The sequence below is a fragment of the Crocuta crocuta genome, unplaced genomic scaffold (assembly GCF_008692635.1).
Source record: "Crocuta crocuta isolate KB4526 unplaced genomic scaffold, BGI_CrCroc_1.0 scaffold65, whole genome shotgun sequence".
Classification (NCBI taxonomy): Eukaryota; Metazoa; Chordata; class Mammalia; order Carnivora; family Hyaenidae; genus Crocuta; species Crocuta crocuta.
The window spans coordinates 2,470,721-2,486,321 of NW_027530683.1; the positions used below are offsets into that span (position 1 = coordinate 2,470,721).

At 40.1% G+C, this 15,601-nt stretch overlaps 1 protein-coding gene across 1 annotated transcript in view; it reads left to right on the plus strand.

Moving 5' to 3' along the window:
* Positions 1-15,601, plus strand: part of SLC25A21 (solute carrier family 25 member 21) — a 485,884-nt gene that overhangs the window by 430,610 nt on the left and 39,673 nt on the right. The window contains 2 exon segments of the mRNA XM_077769239.1: positions 3,520-3,579; positions 7,342-7,447. Coding sequence (XP_077625365.1) covers positions 3,520-3,579; positions 7,342-7,447 — 166 coding nt within the window.

Below are 15,601 nucleotides of genomic sequence, written 5' to 3' on the forward strand. Positions count from 1 at the left end.
ACATGGGAGACATTCCGTATATATTTGTTGAATGAACGAATGAATATTATTTTAGTAAATATCGGTTTCAGACTATAATAATGACATTTTACTATTACTGAATTTTACTATTAGTGAAACTTCATTTTAAAAGATTTTTAGCTTTCCCTTCCTTAAGATGCTGTCTTATTTATTTGAAGTACCATCTGCTTATTAGACTGTATGATAATATATTGTTCATTACTTTTGGATTCAGTACATTAACAATTCATCTGTGGGGTTTCTTTATTCCCTGGAACCTGAATCATTTTATCCTAGCCATTCATTGAAAGCTTCCAGAAAAGTCTAAGGAGTACCAATCAGCTACTTAGTAGTAGTTTAGTTTTTTAACAATTTTAGAGATGGGGAGATGAACAGCCTAGAATTGCCCTAACACATAGACTTGGGATTCCCTGTGAAAATTGCTACAGTGACGGGCCAAGTCCATGTCCCCAGACTTCTCCCTTGGATCCCAATATAGTCCTAATCCTTTGTAACTCAGAAAATCAGAAAGAAAGAAAGAGAGAGAGAGAGAGAGAAGGAGGGAGGGAGAGAGGGAGGGAGGGAGAAAAGAAAGGAAGGAAGGAAGGAAGGAAGGAAGGGAGAAAAATCAAAACCACATCCTCACAATGGAAGGGAACGAGGTAGTGAGGCCTTTTGTGAGGTCCATCCATCCCAGAACTTCCCTGAACCCAGCGTTCAGTGTTTCCAAATGTAAGTCATGACCCATGAGTCATAAAATCAATTTAGTGGATCACTAGATGTAATGGGTCATGACCAGAATTTTTTTTCAGGAAACAGAATAGAAACATAGTACATTACACACAGTGAAGGGGTAAATATTATTTTATAGCAATGTTTTGTTTCAGCTATAAATACAAGTGTGTACTGCATTCGTGTGTGTGTCTGTGTGTGTGTCTGTGTGTGTGTGTGTGTTACATAAATACTTTTTACATGGGTTGTGGTCAAAAAAGTTTGAAATCTTCTGCCTTGAGGGACTGTGGGCTTCTAGGGTCAGGGAAGGCAAGAAGACCTCAACAGCAAGAAAATTCTAGGACAGAGAATCCCAGACTATTAACAATCATGGCTCAGCAGTGAGTAAGCATATACCGTGTTTGAGAGCATGCACAGGCTTGCAGTTATGAGGGAGGAATGTCAGTCCTTCCACTCTCTAGCTGCAGGACATGTATCTACAAAATGAGAATCATAGCTGTATTATACCCTGACTGATGTAGTTGTATGGTTTTGTTGCAGTAGCACATGCAAAGGCCTTAGCATGTTTTCCGACCACAGCAGGCTATCATGGGTGATACAAATAACTAAGGATACTAAGGATCTGTGGCTTCTTTATTTGGTCTAAGTGAAGAAGGAGAATAAAAACTAGGATATTCTGAAAGCCCTCTCCATGCCAGGCATGTCATAAAACCTTAAATTCTGTTATTTTATTTTTTCAATTTTATTTATTTATTTATTTTGAGAAATAGAGAGAGGGAGAGAGAACAGGTGGGGGGGCAGACAGTAGAAGAGACAGAATCCCAAGCAGACTCTACGCATGAGTGCAGAGCCCAATGCGGGGCTTGAACTCAACAAACTGTGAGATCATGACCTGAGCCACGATCAAGAGTCAGATGCTTAACCTACTGCACTACCCAGGCACCCCTTAAATTCTATTATGTAAGGAATACTCTGGAAGCTAAGTTTTGTGTTCTTGAGGGCTAGAAAGGTCAGGTGACTTGCCCATGCTTTTGTAGCTAAGTAGCATAGGCGTGATTCAGTCCCAGGACTGTTCCCATCAAACCCCAGCAAGGTGATTATCAAAGAATGGTGATGATAATGACCATTAAAAAACAAGGGAAAGAAACTTATCTTTAAAGCCTAAGACAATAACTTTTCCTTCCATGGTTAACGATTTCATCAAAACAGTAATGGCCACTGGTGCTGTTTGTTTGTTTGTTTGTTTGTTTTTAACACCAGGATTGGTTCAGGTTGTCACCATCCACTAGAATGTTACGCAAAGATGGCAGAGGCTTCTCTTTATTTATTGCTGCAGGAGGCATCCAATAAATATTTGTTGAATGACTAAGTGAATGAATCCCTAATCTAGAAAAGTTTACATCCATAGTTGAGCTATAGAAGCATGGCACAAAAGTCATTCCTGGGTCTTTAAAAAGATCAAAATCTATCTGGTGATATAATGATTTGGGGGCTGCCCAACCACTCATGGAGCCAAACCTACATGGAACTACCTCCTTCTAACAGAGTACTATTTAACTCCCAATTCCACCTTTTTCCTTCCCCCATTTTATTGAGTTATAAAGTATAGAGTAGAAGACACTTGAGACCATTTCTGGGGTCTTAAAAATCAGACACTAGCAGGACCTAAGATTATGCCTTATCAGTAACATAGGCAGCTACCTGACAGAGCACCCAAGAGCAAAACATGATCAAGCAGAGGCATTGCCCAAAATGCAAAGTATAGAAAGAGAGGAGAGGAGGGGCGCCTGGGTGGCTCAGTCGGTTAAGCGTCCGGCTTCGGCTCAGGTGATGATCTCATGGTTCATGGGTTCAAGTCCCGCCGTCGGGCTCTGTGCTGACAGCTAGCTCAGAGCCTGGAGGCTGCTTCTGATTCTCTGTCTCCTTCTCTCTCTGACCCTCCCCTAATCACACTGTCTCTCTCTCTCTCAAAAAAAATAATAATAATAATAAAATAAAATAAATAAACATTTTAAAATTAAAAAAAAAGAGAGGAGAGGAATGTATAGGGGGCACATTGTATGAGGTCTGATCAGATTTGCCTCCATAGAAATTTATTTGCAGAGAAAATTCTGTTACTTGTTACCTAATGAAGGAACATACAAAATCTTCATCATCATTGAAGTTTAAAGGAAGGAACAAGCAGTTCTTTTCCTTCATTCATGTTGAAGACCATCTTGTTTTAAGTCAGATGGACAAGATGACCTCACTGGGGCTTCTTCTGTTTTACCATGCCATCTTCTTCATCAGTGAGTGTTTAGAGATTCCATGAATCAATGGAGATGCACAGCATTATAGCTGCAAGTTAAAGATAAGAAGTGGATGTCTTTCACAAGTGGGCTAGAAAAGTGGGCATTCACTGGGAAAGCAGTTCAGAGAGAAAACATAGGAGACCAGAGATTTCAGGTCTCTGTGCCTATAATTCTGAATCACTGCCATAAAAAAGAAGTCTATTGATGTCTGGGGAAACTGAAAATGGTCATGGTAAATGGAAGCTGTATGGTTCATTTACTGCTATAAAGGATTCCATCAGCTCTTCTGTAGGTTATTATCGTTGCATTTGAAAATGTGAATGTTAAAGTAAGATTCAATAGCAACTACCCGAGACCAGATTAAAAACTATGTTCGATGGTTTATCATTTTTTAAAATGCTGCTTAATATAATGATTTGCTAAAGAAATTTGAGTCAATTAAAGGGTTTGTTGCAGGAAATTGTTATAAATCTCTGGGTTTGGTTTTATTTCACAGTTTTTCACCTTCGAGCAGTACAAGAAATTGTTAGGATATGTGTCACTGTCACCAGCATTGGTAAGTGAGAGTATTTATTATACTTAAGTGTGTGAGTTATTTCATAAAGCAAAATCTGGAAACAAAAACCCTTTTGATTCCCCAAGCCCAGCTACTAAAATATGTATTTGAGTTATTCAATGTTCAGCTACTTGTTGAAAGCCATCTTCCTAATAACTCACAATTTGGCTATTTTATAGCTCCCAGTGATGAATTTATGACAACAATGATATGTGTGGAAGGACTCATATGAGATATGGTCAAGAATATAAAATAAAGAGTACATTTGTCAAAGATTCTGTTAAAGCCAAAACATGCCTATGTTTACATATATACTGAACATATCTATTTATGCAAAAGTCAGTATTCCTGAAACATTTCCTAACAGGTCACTTTTCCAGCTTTTGCTTAAGCTGTAGTAAATATAGGACTTCAAGTCACCCTGTCGTCAGATGCAGAAGGGCCTTTTGTAGTTGAGAATAGTGATGTTACAATGACACATCTCAGTTGGGGCACGTGGGTGGCTCAGTTGGTTAAGCGTCCGACTCTTGGTTTCATCTCAGGACATGATCTCATGGTTCGTGGGATCAATCCCCAAGTTAGGCTCTGTGCTGACAGCGTGGAGCCTGCTTGAGATTCTCTCTCTGCCCAACCTCTCCCCCCCACCCCCGCCCATGCATGTCTTCTCTCTCTCTCTCAAAATAAAAAAAATAATAAAAAAATAAAAAACTTAGAGAAAACAGTGACACATCTCAGCTATTACAAGAAAATCATTTGGTGATTTGAACATTTCTCGATGCCACTCCTCTCCTTCTTGGTGACTTTGCTGCTTTTCACAAGACAGATTATATTTACCAAATGGGTTTTACAAGCATGTGTGCAACGAGAGCCCAAGAGAGAGAAAATGCACCATTTTTCTCCCTCCAATTCTGGAAAACAAAGCAAAACAAAATATGCATTGGCCCTCCAATTGACAGTGTACCTTCCAGCCCTGGAAAATTCCCCCAGTTCACTTGCTGAAATGTACCTCAAAATTCAACCAGCGAGGCAGTGTTCTGAGCTTCAGCTTTTCAGTTACTTAACTTGTAAAGGTTCACTTCAGAATATTTACCCTGCCAAATAGACTGTCCAAGAAGAAGTATCTTTATTTTTAAAACCATACATGCCCTTTTCTAGGAAGGATCCTGTGAGGAAACTTCATGTCCAGCCTCCTGCCTAGACAAGGTGGCTGTGAGGTAGCCTCAAATGGAAGAAGTGGCAGAATGAATCCTAATATTAGCTAAGATTTTTTTAATGCCTTAGTGTCTTCTCTTAATGTCACGCTGAACTTTGAAAACATCTTGGTAAAGAGAGGATTAAAAACTTCCTAGCAAAAGACAATAAAATATGGTCTCCAGAGGGCCAGCTGGCTGTTCCTGTGTCGAGCATTGGTACCATGCAAGGGATGGCAGTTCTCTTGACTCTTGAGAATTAAAACAAAAAAGCATTTGGCCACTCGAGCTACTATAACTGAATGCATGCAAACTGTAGGCAGTTTTTCTCTTTCCTTGAACTCATTTATTCCAGCTTCTTTTTGATACAGCTAGACACTTAAACAGCCCTTAAATGTCCCCTGGTTCTCTCACATGAAAAGATTAGGGGACTGGGAACCCAAGTATTACCTCTTGTCTCTGGAATAATCTAAGTAACATGATCTGCTGATAGCAGATCAATTCTTTTGACAAGGGACCGCTGAACACTAGTCCTGAAAGCAAATGTAACTGAGTTTTATAGAAGAACAAAAAAGTGAGTTACTTGGAAGGTTGCATATAGTAAGTAATAAAAACCTGAACATCTGGATTTTAGCTTTCCTAGTCAGAAGAGTTTGGGACTAGTATTTGTGTGTGTGTGTGTGTGTGTGTGTGTGTGACACACACACACATGTTTTGGCTTCTATGATGAAAGTCTGAGATAAATGAATAAAATATCTGGTCTATTACCCTATACAAATATGTTTAAAATCATTATGAAGGGCCATGAAAGGAAAACATCATTATTTATTCCCTCTCTCCTTGAATCTGTGTACTATCCCATTCTTCCTCTGCATTTTTATGTGCAACAGGACAATGACTTTTGTATAGCACTTTACAAAGGGCTTCACACATTGTTTTGATCCTCATAATTCCCTTATGAGGTAATGAGATTAGATATCACTGTCCCCATTTTGCAGATGAGAAAACCGTGGCTTACGAAAGGTTCAGTGATGTAGAGACAGGGCTGCAGCTAGCACATACGGTGTCTTTGTGTGAGTTGTGAAAAGGTACCCTTTCTCCTGTGAGATGCCTCTCCAGAGCTCCAGCTTGGCAAGTGGGGTGCAGGCTGGATTTCAGACACACACACACACACACCTTTTTCTGCACACTGCAGCTCTGGTCATACAGCCAATCAGTGGCAGGACCAGGACCTAAACCCAGACCTCCTGGCTCTAGATCCTCCCTTGTTCTGTCTTGCCTTTTCTTCCAAGGTTATGTAATATTTCTGTCTCTTTTCTCTTTTGGTCTCCCATTTGAAGAAATTAGAGACTCCTGGTAAGAGTTATCTGTTCTTTGCTCTTCATTGGCTTTTTTTTTTTTTTTTCTTCTTTTGGTTGTATATACTATTACCTCTTCTCCTTGGAATTAGAGCTTCAGCACTAAAGGTTTTTTCAGCATCTGTTTTGGAGATTTGAGGCTTTATTTCATTTTGTTTTTCTGGGGTGTGTGTGTGTGTGTGTGTATTTATTGTTCTGTTTTTTTTTTTTTTTTATATTTTATTTTTGAGAGAGACAGTACAAGTAGGGGAGGGACCGACAGAGAGGGAGACACAGAATCTGAAACAAGCTTCAGGCTCCAAGCTGTCAGCACAGAACTTGATGCGGGACTCGAGCTCACCGGCCTTGAGATCATGACCTGAGCCGAAGTAGGACACTTAACCCCTGAGCCACCCAGGTGCCCCTGTTCTGGTTATTTTTGATACAGATTTTCTGAAAAACCCTTAAGCATTTGACTTGGAGGAAAATTCTAGAAAGTTCTTTTTTTTTTTTTTGCAGAAATTCTTAATTAAGAGCAAGTAAGAACCTGACATCATCCTTTGATAGATGTTCTAGATTTTAGATGAGGCTTAGAACAACCTAGCCATTTCTGATCTCTTTTCCTCTTCAGCTTCTATGGCTAGAAGAATAGGGCAGTTGTCAGATTTTTTTTTAAACAGGGAAAGGATGAATAAAAATAATTTTTTGTTTGTTAATTATCTAGAATAGTGACTCCAACAACAGGGCTATTTAAATGTTTTCAGCTGCACTGTTTGGTCACCTGAAACTTAGTTTTTTATAAACATTTTATTTTTGCTTCTGCTCCTTGAATTTTTTTAGATGCTCAATAACGATTTAAGTTAGCTCTTTTAAAAATGAAGCTCTCTTCTTACAGGCCAAACTCTCTTTTAATTTTTACATGTGCAGATGTTTTAGTATCCACCTTAAATCACTAAAACAACCTTTCTTTTCATTAAAGGAAAAAGTCATTGTTGATGGGGTTTTGATATTTTATTTTGAATTGTTAGGATGTGGTTTGTGGCTTCTGTAATTTCTTCTTCATGAATTGTCAGCATCTAATCAAGAACTAAAGCTGTTTAGTAATGGCATATGATGCATTTATGTAAGTTTCTCCATTCTCAACATAACATTCAGCTGCAGAGTGTAACAAATAGGATGTTTAGCCCAGTACACATAACTTGTTTTAAAATATTGATTGATTTAATTTTTTCTAGACATTTGCCATTGCTGGATTAGGATCTGGACTAACAGAAGCTATCGTGGTTAACCCTTTTGAGGTAGTAAAAGTTGGCTTGCAAGCGAATCGGAACAAATTTACAGAGGAAATAATTTAATGTTTTCNATACATATATATATTGTGTGTGTGTATATATACATATACCTACATATGTATATATAGGCCCAGCTCTTATTCACTTGTTAAAGCTGTAGCAAATTATTGTTAAGGAAATAGCATAAGAAAAAGTCAAATTTCTTCCACAAGGAAAGTGTTAACAAAAATATACTAAAGTCTGACAGGCAAACACATGTTTACCTGTTTTTATTTTAGATTTGTAATGTAATCTATAGTGACTTATTTGGAAATGTTTTCCCTACTTTTGGCAAAACTTCTATTTCACATTATACTGGAAAGGATTGAAGCAAACACCACTGAAGTGAGAATATTGTGCCTTTAAAAAAATTATGAAGTCATTTTTTAAAATTACCTCACCCCTTTCTCTACTCCACCCACCGCCCTCCCCCAAAGATTCTGATAATCTGTCAAGCTTGTCTTTTCGTTTAATCCGAATGAGCAAGTTACTAAGCCTGTATAGACATCACCCCTTGGACAATGATGGGTCCTGACATTTAATCACTGGTACATGATGTTCCATGAAGACAGCTTCCCTTGGTGTGTGCTGCCTTCACTTCCTCCCAGTTGCCTAATAATTCCCTTAAAACCCCCCAGTCCAACTGTTCTTCTTTTATTCTTTTGGGTGCCAAGCACAGGGTAGGGAGAAAAGAAGGAGATTGGCATTCCAGGTCTTTCCTTAGCATTTTAATTTAGTTCCACAACTGGGTAGCATGTGGTATAAATTGCCTCGGTGTATCTGCTGACCTGAAGTTCTCTGTAGAATAGTTCCCTTGCCTACTACTTAAGCAGCTGCTAATGGGTGGAGGACCCCCCTCCCTCCCACCCTGCTTCCTGCCTGCTGATATGGCCTGAGAGCTCCTTGGCAGCTTCTTAAGCAGGGGTGTGGGAAAGGAGAAGGGGGCCCTGCTCACCTGTAGCTGCCAACCCAAGGGGGACAGGGTTGGGCTCCTTCAGCAGATGCTCTCCACTCAGATGAAGTCAATCCTAATTAAAGTTTCAAAAAGTTGCCTTAATTACAGTGATATACAGAGCACTTTGGAAAAGACTGAAAATTCTTGTATTGCCCTGGTCTTTGTTTCTGCTTTGTTTTCTGTTTCCTCGAATGAAGGGAAAAGGTGGTGAGAAATAGGAAGAGAAGAGAAGAAACGCTTTTCCAGTGTCCTATCGAAATGGAGCAGCCCCCATGAAATCTGTTCAAGGAAATTTTGATCTGTTAGATGAGGAGAATTACCGATTAGAAGAAAATTTTGGAGCTCCTCCCCCTGGATGGCCTCATTTTAGTCATTGGGAAGCTCATCAGGGCAGCAAGAGGGGATAAAGGAAAGCAGGTATTCAACCGCGGTCCTTTATCAAGGCAGCATGTAACCAGAGGAACGGAAATGGGACAGAGCACCAAGGAGCACTCATGGGAATGAAAATGTTGAGTTATCACAGCACCTCTGCTCATGCCTAATGTTCTTTTTCTCTCCTCTGCCCTAAAGGAGGTTCTACTCTGAGGCCAAGTAATAATTGCTAATGTGTTACATGTGCTAAGGCCTTGCTAAAACACGGTAAACACCCTTCCAGCCTAACACAAGAATGCTGCATGTGTACGTGTTCCCAGTTCACTTACAAGAGTGCGGTTTGTGTCAGTGGTTTATGTCTACACAGGCAGGCATTTTTTAAGTGGGGGAGACAGGAACCTGTTTGGGGTCATTTCCTTTGCAGAATCCTCCAAACTGGATTCACTTTTCGATCTTTGCTTAGACCAAACAAAAATGTTAGGTACACTATAACCTTCAACTAGTCCAAGGTGGTGACCCATGTCAGCATTTATTTCCAGCAACTATCAGGATTCAGTAGCTGAACTGAGGTGACACTTTGTAGACAATATTGATCAAATGGAAAAGTAGTAGTGCAGAGTCACTCAGCATAAAGTAATGGGACTACACTTTCTGGGGAAAAAAAATCTGAGAGGAAGAGATGACAAGATAAGAATTACAAATTTGGATCTAGTTATTTAAAAATAACTGCTTGTCATTTTTGGCAAATGTAGTTATTTCCTATGTCTTTGTCTGGGACCCACTAGCTCCAAAGCCTTCCTCCATTGACTAGCACTTTCTTTTATCCTGAAAGGAGATACCCTTTTCTTAATCTGTGTCTGAGTTGACTTAATCCAGTCATCAGGTGTGCCCACTTCAGCATTCGTATGGTTAGGAATTATTATTACTTTCTTCACTTTGTGGCTTTGTGCATTGTCAAGAAGTGTGTATGTTGGAGGTGGTAGGTTGGGTGGGGAAGAGAGTGGGAGGGAAAAAGGAATTAATGCTCAATGCATTTAAAGATTATGCTCTTTTAAGAAAAAAGTTTTAGCCCAAGTATAAAAGTAATGCACACAAAAACTATGTATTTCTATATGTAAGTATGTAAACCTACTAAAAGTGATCTAGACTACAGAGCAGTTCTGGCCAATAGAAATATAATGTAAGCCACTAGTACCTATATTTTAAAAGCCCAAAAGGGGCGCTTGGGTGGCTCAGTCAGTTAAGGGTCCAACTTTGGCTCAGGTAATGATCTCACAGTTTGTGGGTTCAAGCCCCACTTGGGGCTCTGTGCTAACAGCCCAGAGCCTGGAGCTGCTTCAGATTCTGTGTCTCCCTCTCTCTGTGGCCCTCCCCTACATATGCTGTGTTTCTGTCTCAAAAATAAATAAACATAAAAAAATTTTTAATAAAAGCCCAAAAGACACATGAAATTTAATACTATATTTATTTTGATTTAACCCAGTACATCCAAAATATTGTCATTGCAACATGTGATCAGTATAAAAATTATATGAGATATTTTATGCTCTTTTTCATATTTGGTCTTTAAATCTCATGTGTATTTTATGCTTGCAAGTACATTTCAATTTGAACTAAGACATTTCAAATGTTCAATAGCCACATATGGGTAGTGATTTCTTTATAGGACGGTGCAGGTCTGTCATGCAAACAAATTCATACAACTTATAAATTATGATTACCTCTAGAAAAGAGGTCTAGAATAGGGGAGTGGAAGGGAAGGGTTTTGTGTAGCTGAATGTTTAACATGAGAATGTATTCAGCATTACCTGTGAACATTTAGTTTAAAAAGTTACACTTTCATTGTAGAAAATTTAGACAATACAGAACAGTATGAGGAATTGTATGTAATCCAAAAGAAGCATTCTGTGGTTCTGCCAGAACCAAACGTCCCTTTAGGGAGAAGGTTCTCAGCTGACTTAGGCAGGAATGATTTGCTGGCCCATCTTAAGTCTCAATAATGCATAATTCAGTTTCAATTACCTCATTTGCAATAGCAGAAATCCTTGTTTTCCCCTGCTCTCTAATTTCTTAAAAAATTTTAAACCTTACATGCGGACTATTGAAGGACATATATACACAGAGCTGTCTAAAACAGGACAGCAATTGATGAGCTGGCAAACAGGCCCAGAGTTTGAGAGATGCACCCATCATGCTTCATACCATTTCCTAACATTGTGTCCTTGAGAAAAGTGACATGCCTTTCCTTGAATGGTAAAGTGTTGACAATCAGTCCATCCATCTTACAGTGAGGCATCTCTGTGAAGTGGCTAGAAGCACAAGCTCTGGAGGGCCATCTCTGTTACTATGTGACAGGTTCTTATTTCCCACTCTGACTGTAGCCCAGCTTCCTGTTTCCTTAGGGAAGAATAACAGTAACAACCACATTAGATGGTATAATCAGGTTTGAGATGTGTATGCAAAGCTGCCGATACAGTACAGTGATGATTAAATAAGTGTTAGTGTTGTTACATGTTTTTATGAGAATTTAAATGGGATAATATATACACAGATCTTAACACAGAGCCTGGTGCACGGTAGGCAGCCAACAAGTAACATTTCAGGATGCAAGTTGATCTTATAAATGTTTAAGTTTACATAAAGACATTTATCTTAAGCTAGTACCCCAATTAATACTGAGCATCACAGGTGACTGCTGTCATGGGCATGTAAACAGTTTGTTGAGCTGAGCGATCCTTTGTTTTCTCTCTCAGCCCACATTAGGCCGCTCTCAGCTGCCAATATGAATTCTTCATCAAGGCTTAAGGGCTGGCAGCCTAGTTATAGTGCCTATTGACAAAGTCTTCAAACTCAGATGCAGGTCTCCTATCATCAACAGTAGGAGCTGGCTACCATCTTGCTGTAAATAACTAGCATATAGCAGCAGAAGTTAGAGATTGACACTAAAAACATTTGAAGGCACTTTGGAAAGAATCCCACCACGATCAAGATAGTCTTCCTCTGGGAAAGTTGTACAAAATTCTCGATCAGGTGTTCCTGATCACTTCACGTGGAGGTTGTGAACTAAGCTCATTTCTGGCCTTCTCAGGTAATTATAGCTACCAGTGTGGTAGAACGCTAAATGGAGGGGCTGCAGGCAGAACGGCCAAACGGCTTACCGGCACCTTTAAGAAGAGCAGAGCAGTCTCCCCAGAGGCTTGTTTTGCGGCTAGATTAACACGTGTTNCCCCCATGCTACCCTCGCGTCTTAGATACGAATCACTCTGGACTCCTACACAATATTTGCAGTATTTGTGGCTTTTCCTATTTCATCAGCCAGAGAAGGTGAGTCAACATGGTCCCTCAAAGATGAAAGTTTCCCAAGAAGTTGCGGCAGCTGAGAGAGGTTCCCGCAGTGGAAGACAGCCTAGGGCAATGGTAGTCAACATTAATCTTAATATTACACTTCATGTCTTGTAGGCAATGATAGGGTGGTAAATACGGAGCACGGGGACTGCCGTGGTCTCAGGGTACACAGAGCGAGGTCTAGAAGGAGGTTGTGGGAAGTAGGCAGATATCCCTGTTGGTCCTGGGGGAAGGGCAGAGCTGGTAAACGGCCCGAATGGGGTCCCCTCTGGCTGGGGTCCAGAGGCAGTACTGGCTGAGAGCAGAGGCTGTGTCTGTAAGTCTCTTGGAGCCCCAAATGCAGTTCCCATGAGAATTGCCAGGAATGGCAGGTGACTTGCTGGCTCCAGCTGCCTGGGTTCTCCCTTCTGTGGTCTAGGCTCGATCCTCCAGCCAGTCAAAAGTATGTTACCCATAAAATGTGCCTTCCCACTCAGTTTAGCCATAAACTATTCTAAAAATACAAAGAAGCTGTGGTTCATTTGGTTCCTGATACTTCCCTCCTATCTTTCCAGCTTCTGTGTAAAGTATTTCAATAGGTGTGCTTGTCTTACCTCCACTTTTTAAATTACCACCATATCAGTCAGACTCTAATCCCTGCCACACTTCCTCCAAGTCCAATACCAGAATCTTGGCCAGCATCTTAAAATTCACAGTGAATAAAGAAAACCGGTCTCTAATTTAAATATGCTTGACCTTCTGTGGGGAGCAAAGTAATCACAGCTTTGTCATGCTCTGGTTTGGTTCAGTGGGTGTAAAAACATGTTCAAATAAAATCGGGATAGACCCAAATTTCCCCCCGTCCTTCAAACTAAACCCAAGCAAAGTGTTGTTCTGGTTTGTAGTCTCTTTGGCTTAGGACAAGGCTTGCCTGAGGATTGCTCTGTCGGAGATGGTTTGCATATCCAGTCCTGCCAAAAGTGTGACTTTATACTTTGTTGTCCTTATAGGACCTTTCTCCTCTCTAACTGGGTGCATCATTTTTTAATCTATATATTTATAAGAACTAGAAGTCCCCTATCAATTGTGCTAAGCCAAGTGGAGTTTGGTTGGCATGCTCTCTGCAAGCCTGGAAAATGTGAATTTCTCCCCAGGAGCAAAATCTTGTATGAATTGTTTCCCAGTTTTTCTCTCCACTTTGAAATCTACTTCAAAGTTATTATTTGGCTAACGGGTTATGTTTTCCTTCCCTTGAGGTCTATAGGATTTGCCTCTGATGTATGGATGGGGCACAGGTTTTCCTCCTCATTTTTATCTACCTTACATATGAATATAATCATTCTCACCCCCAAATATGAAACTAAGGCTTAAGTGAATTGCAGAAGCCTGTTTCCCCTCTATTTAGTCTTAAAGATGTTCAACCCAAGAAAGGAATAATTAGTCTTCTACCTTTGTGATATCATTATAACTTTAAGGCTCAAGGAATGGATAGCAAATGTGTCATTGATGGCAGAATCTTTAAAGATAGGAATTTTTTAAAAATCAGTTCAGGGTTTGATTCTGGTTTTGGATAACACCACATTTCTCCTGGGAGCTTAATCTACTAGAGACCAATTAGATCATATATGATATCACAAAGCTTAGTGATTATTTTCTCCTAGGCAATTAACAGATGTTTAAACTTAGTTACTTTATGTAGAATTAATATAAAGTAAATAGAATGACTGTATTTTGAGACTATCTGTTTCAAGAAAGAGGGAAGTTGAGTTAGAGAATGAGCGTGTGGCTCTGTTTACAGATAGTGTGAGAAGCCAGCTTCAAGGGCATGTCAACATTCACGATGATGTACTGAGTTAAGTTCAAATTTTTCCTGCATTACTATGTGAAACACTGCCTGGAAACTGTTCAGTACATAAATTATTTCTTTCCAGTCTGTGATTCTTGTGGGCAGAAAAGTGAATTATATATATGAATCCATTCCTATAGTTATCTTTCAACAATACCTAAGGCAGCAGCCAAGTTGTCTCTCTATTATCATTTACAGAAAATCGATCTCAGTCTTCCATTCAGCTGTGCCAGGAACTCTAGATTTTTGCTTTCAGAATTGAGACCTTGAAGTAATGATAATAGCTACCATTTACAGAACATCTACTATATGCCAGATACTGTGTAAGACACCTTACATGTTTTTTCCTTTATTTGATTTTTTGAATTTATATGATTTTGTAAATTGTAAAAGTATTACACTGGTTTTTTCCTACAAATCAAGTAATACAAAGCTACAAAAAGAAAAAATAAGGGTGTCTGGGTGGCTCAGTTGGCTAAGCATCTGACTCTTGATTTTGGCTCAGGTCATGATCTCACAGTTTTTGGGTTCAACCCTTTGCATCTGTCTCCCTCTCTCTCTGCCCCTACTCCCCACTCCGCCCATGCATATGCACACGTTCTCCCTCTCTCTCTCAAAAATATTTCAAAAAGAAAAAATAGGGGTACCTGGGTGGCTCAGTCGGTTAAGCATCCGACTTTAGCTCAGATCGTGATCTCACAGTTTGTGGGTTCGTGCCCTGGGTCAGGCTCTGTGCTGACAGCTCAGAGCCTAAAGCCTGCTTCAGGAGATTTTGTGTCTCCCTTTCTCTCTGACCCTCCCCTGCTCATGCTGTCTCTCTCTCTCTCTCTCTCTCTCTCAGAAATAAATAAAACATTTAAAAAAAAATTTTAAGAAAAAATAGTTGATGATAATTTCCACCAACACTCCCCTCTAGTCCCAGTGCTTTGGTAACTGCTATGCATTATGCCACTTTTTCCAATGCCCACACATACACACATTCTTGGTGTTTCAGATTCTCCCATTACCCCTATAAGGTTCGTGCCTTTATCTCCATTTTATAGATGGGGGAAATTAAAGCCTAGTGAAATTAGTAGCTCTAAGGAACTGAACATTAACATAGAGTTCTCTTTCTAGTCAACCACCCTGCTTTTATTGGGATAAAGAAATGAGGGTAATTATGAAACCTAAGGGAAAGTCAAAAGCGTTTCTGGAAACCTCAAAAAACAAAGGCTCCTTCCATGTTGCCAGTCTTTGAGTGGCCACCGTTGTGGCCACAGCACAGTCACGGTCCCTCCTGCTCTGCCAACAGTGAGGGGTCAAGGCACAGCGTCAGCATCTCATCACCTGGAAAGCCCTGTGTTCCTCCAGGGATGTTTATTGGGCAGCAACTTGGTATTGATGTAGATTTGTGACTTAGCATCTGGGAAAGTTTGTTTAAGGCAAATTGTTATCCCCTCACAGATTATTTAAAAATTGACCCATTCTGGGTCGCCTGGGTGGCTTAGTCGCTTAAGCTTCCGACTTTCGCTTAGGTCATGATTTTGTGGTTTGTGGGTTTGAGCCCCGCGTCGGGCTCTGTGCTGACTGCCAGCTCAGAGCCTGGAGCCTATTTCAGAGTCTGTATCTCCCTCTCTCTCTGACCCTCCCCTGCTCACGCTCTCTCTCTCTCTCTCTCTCTTTCCTAG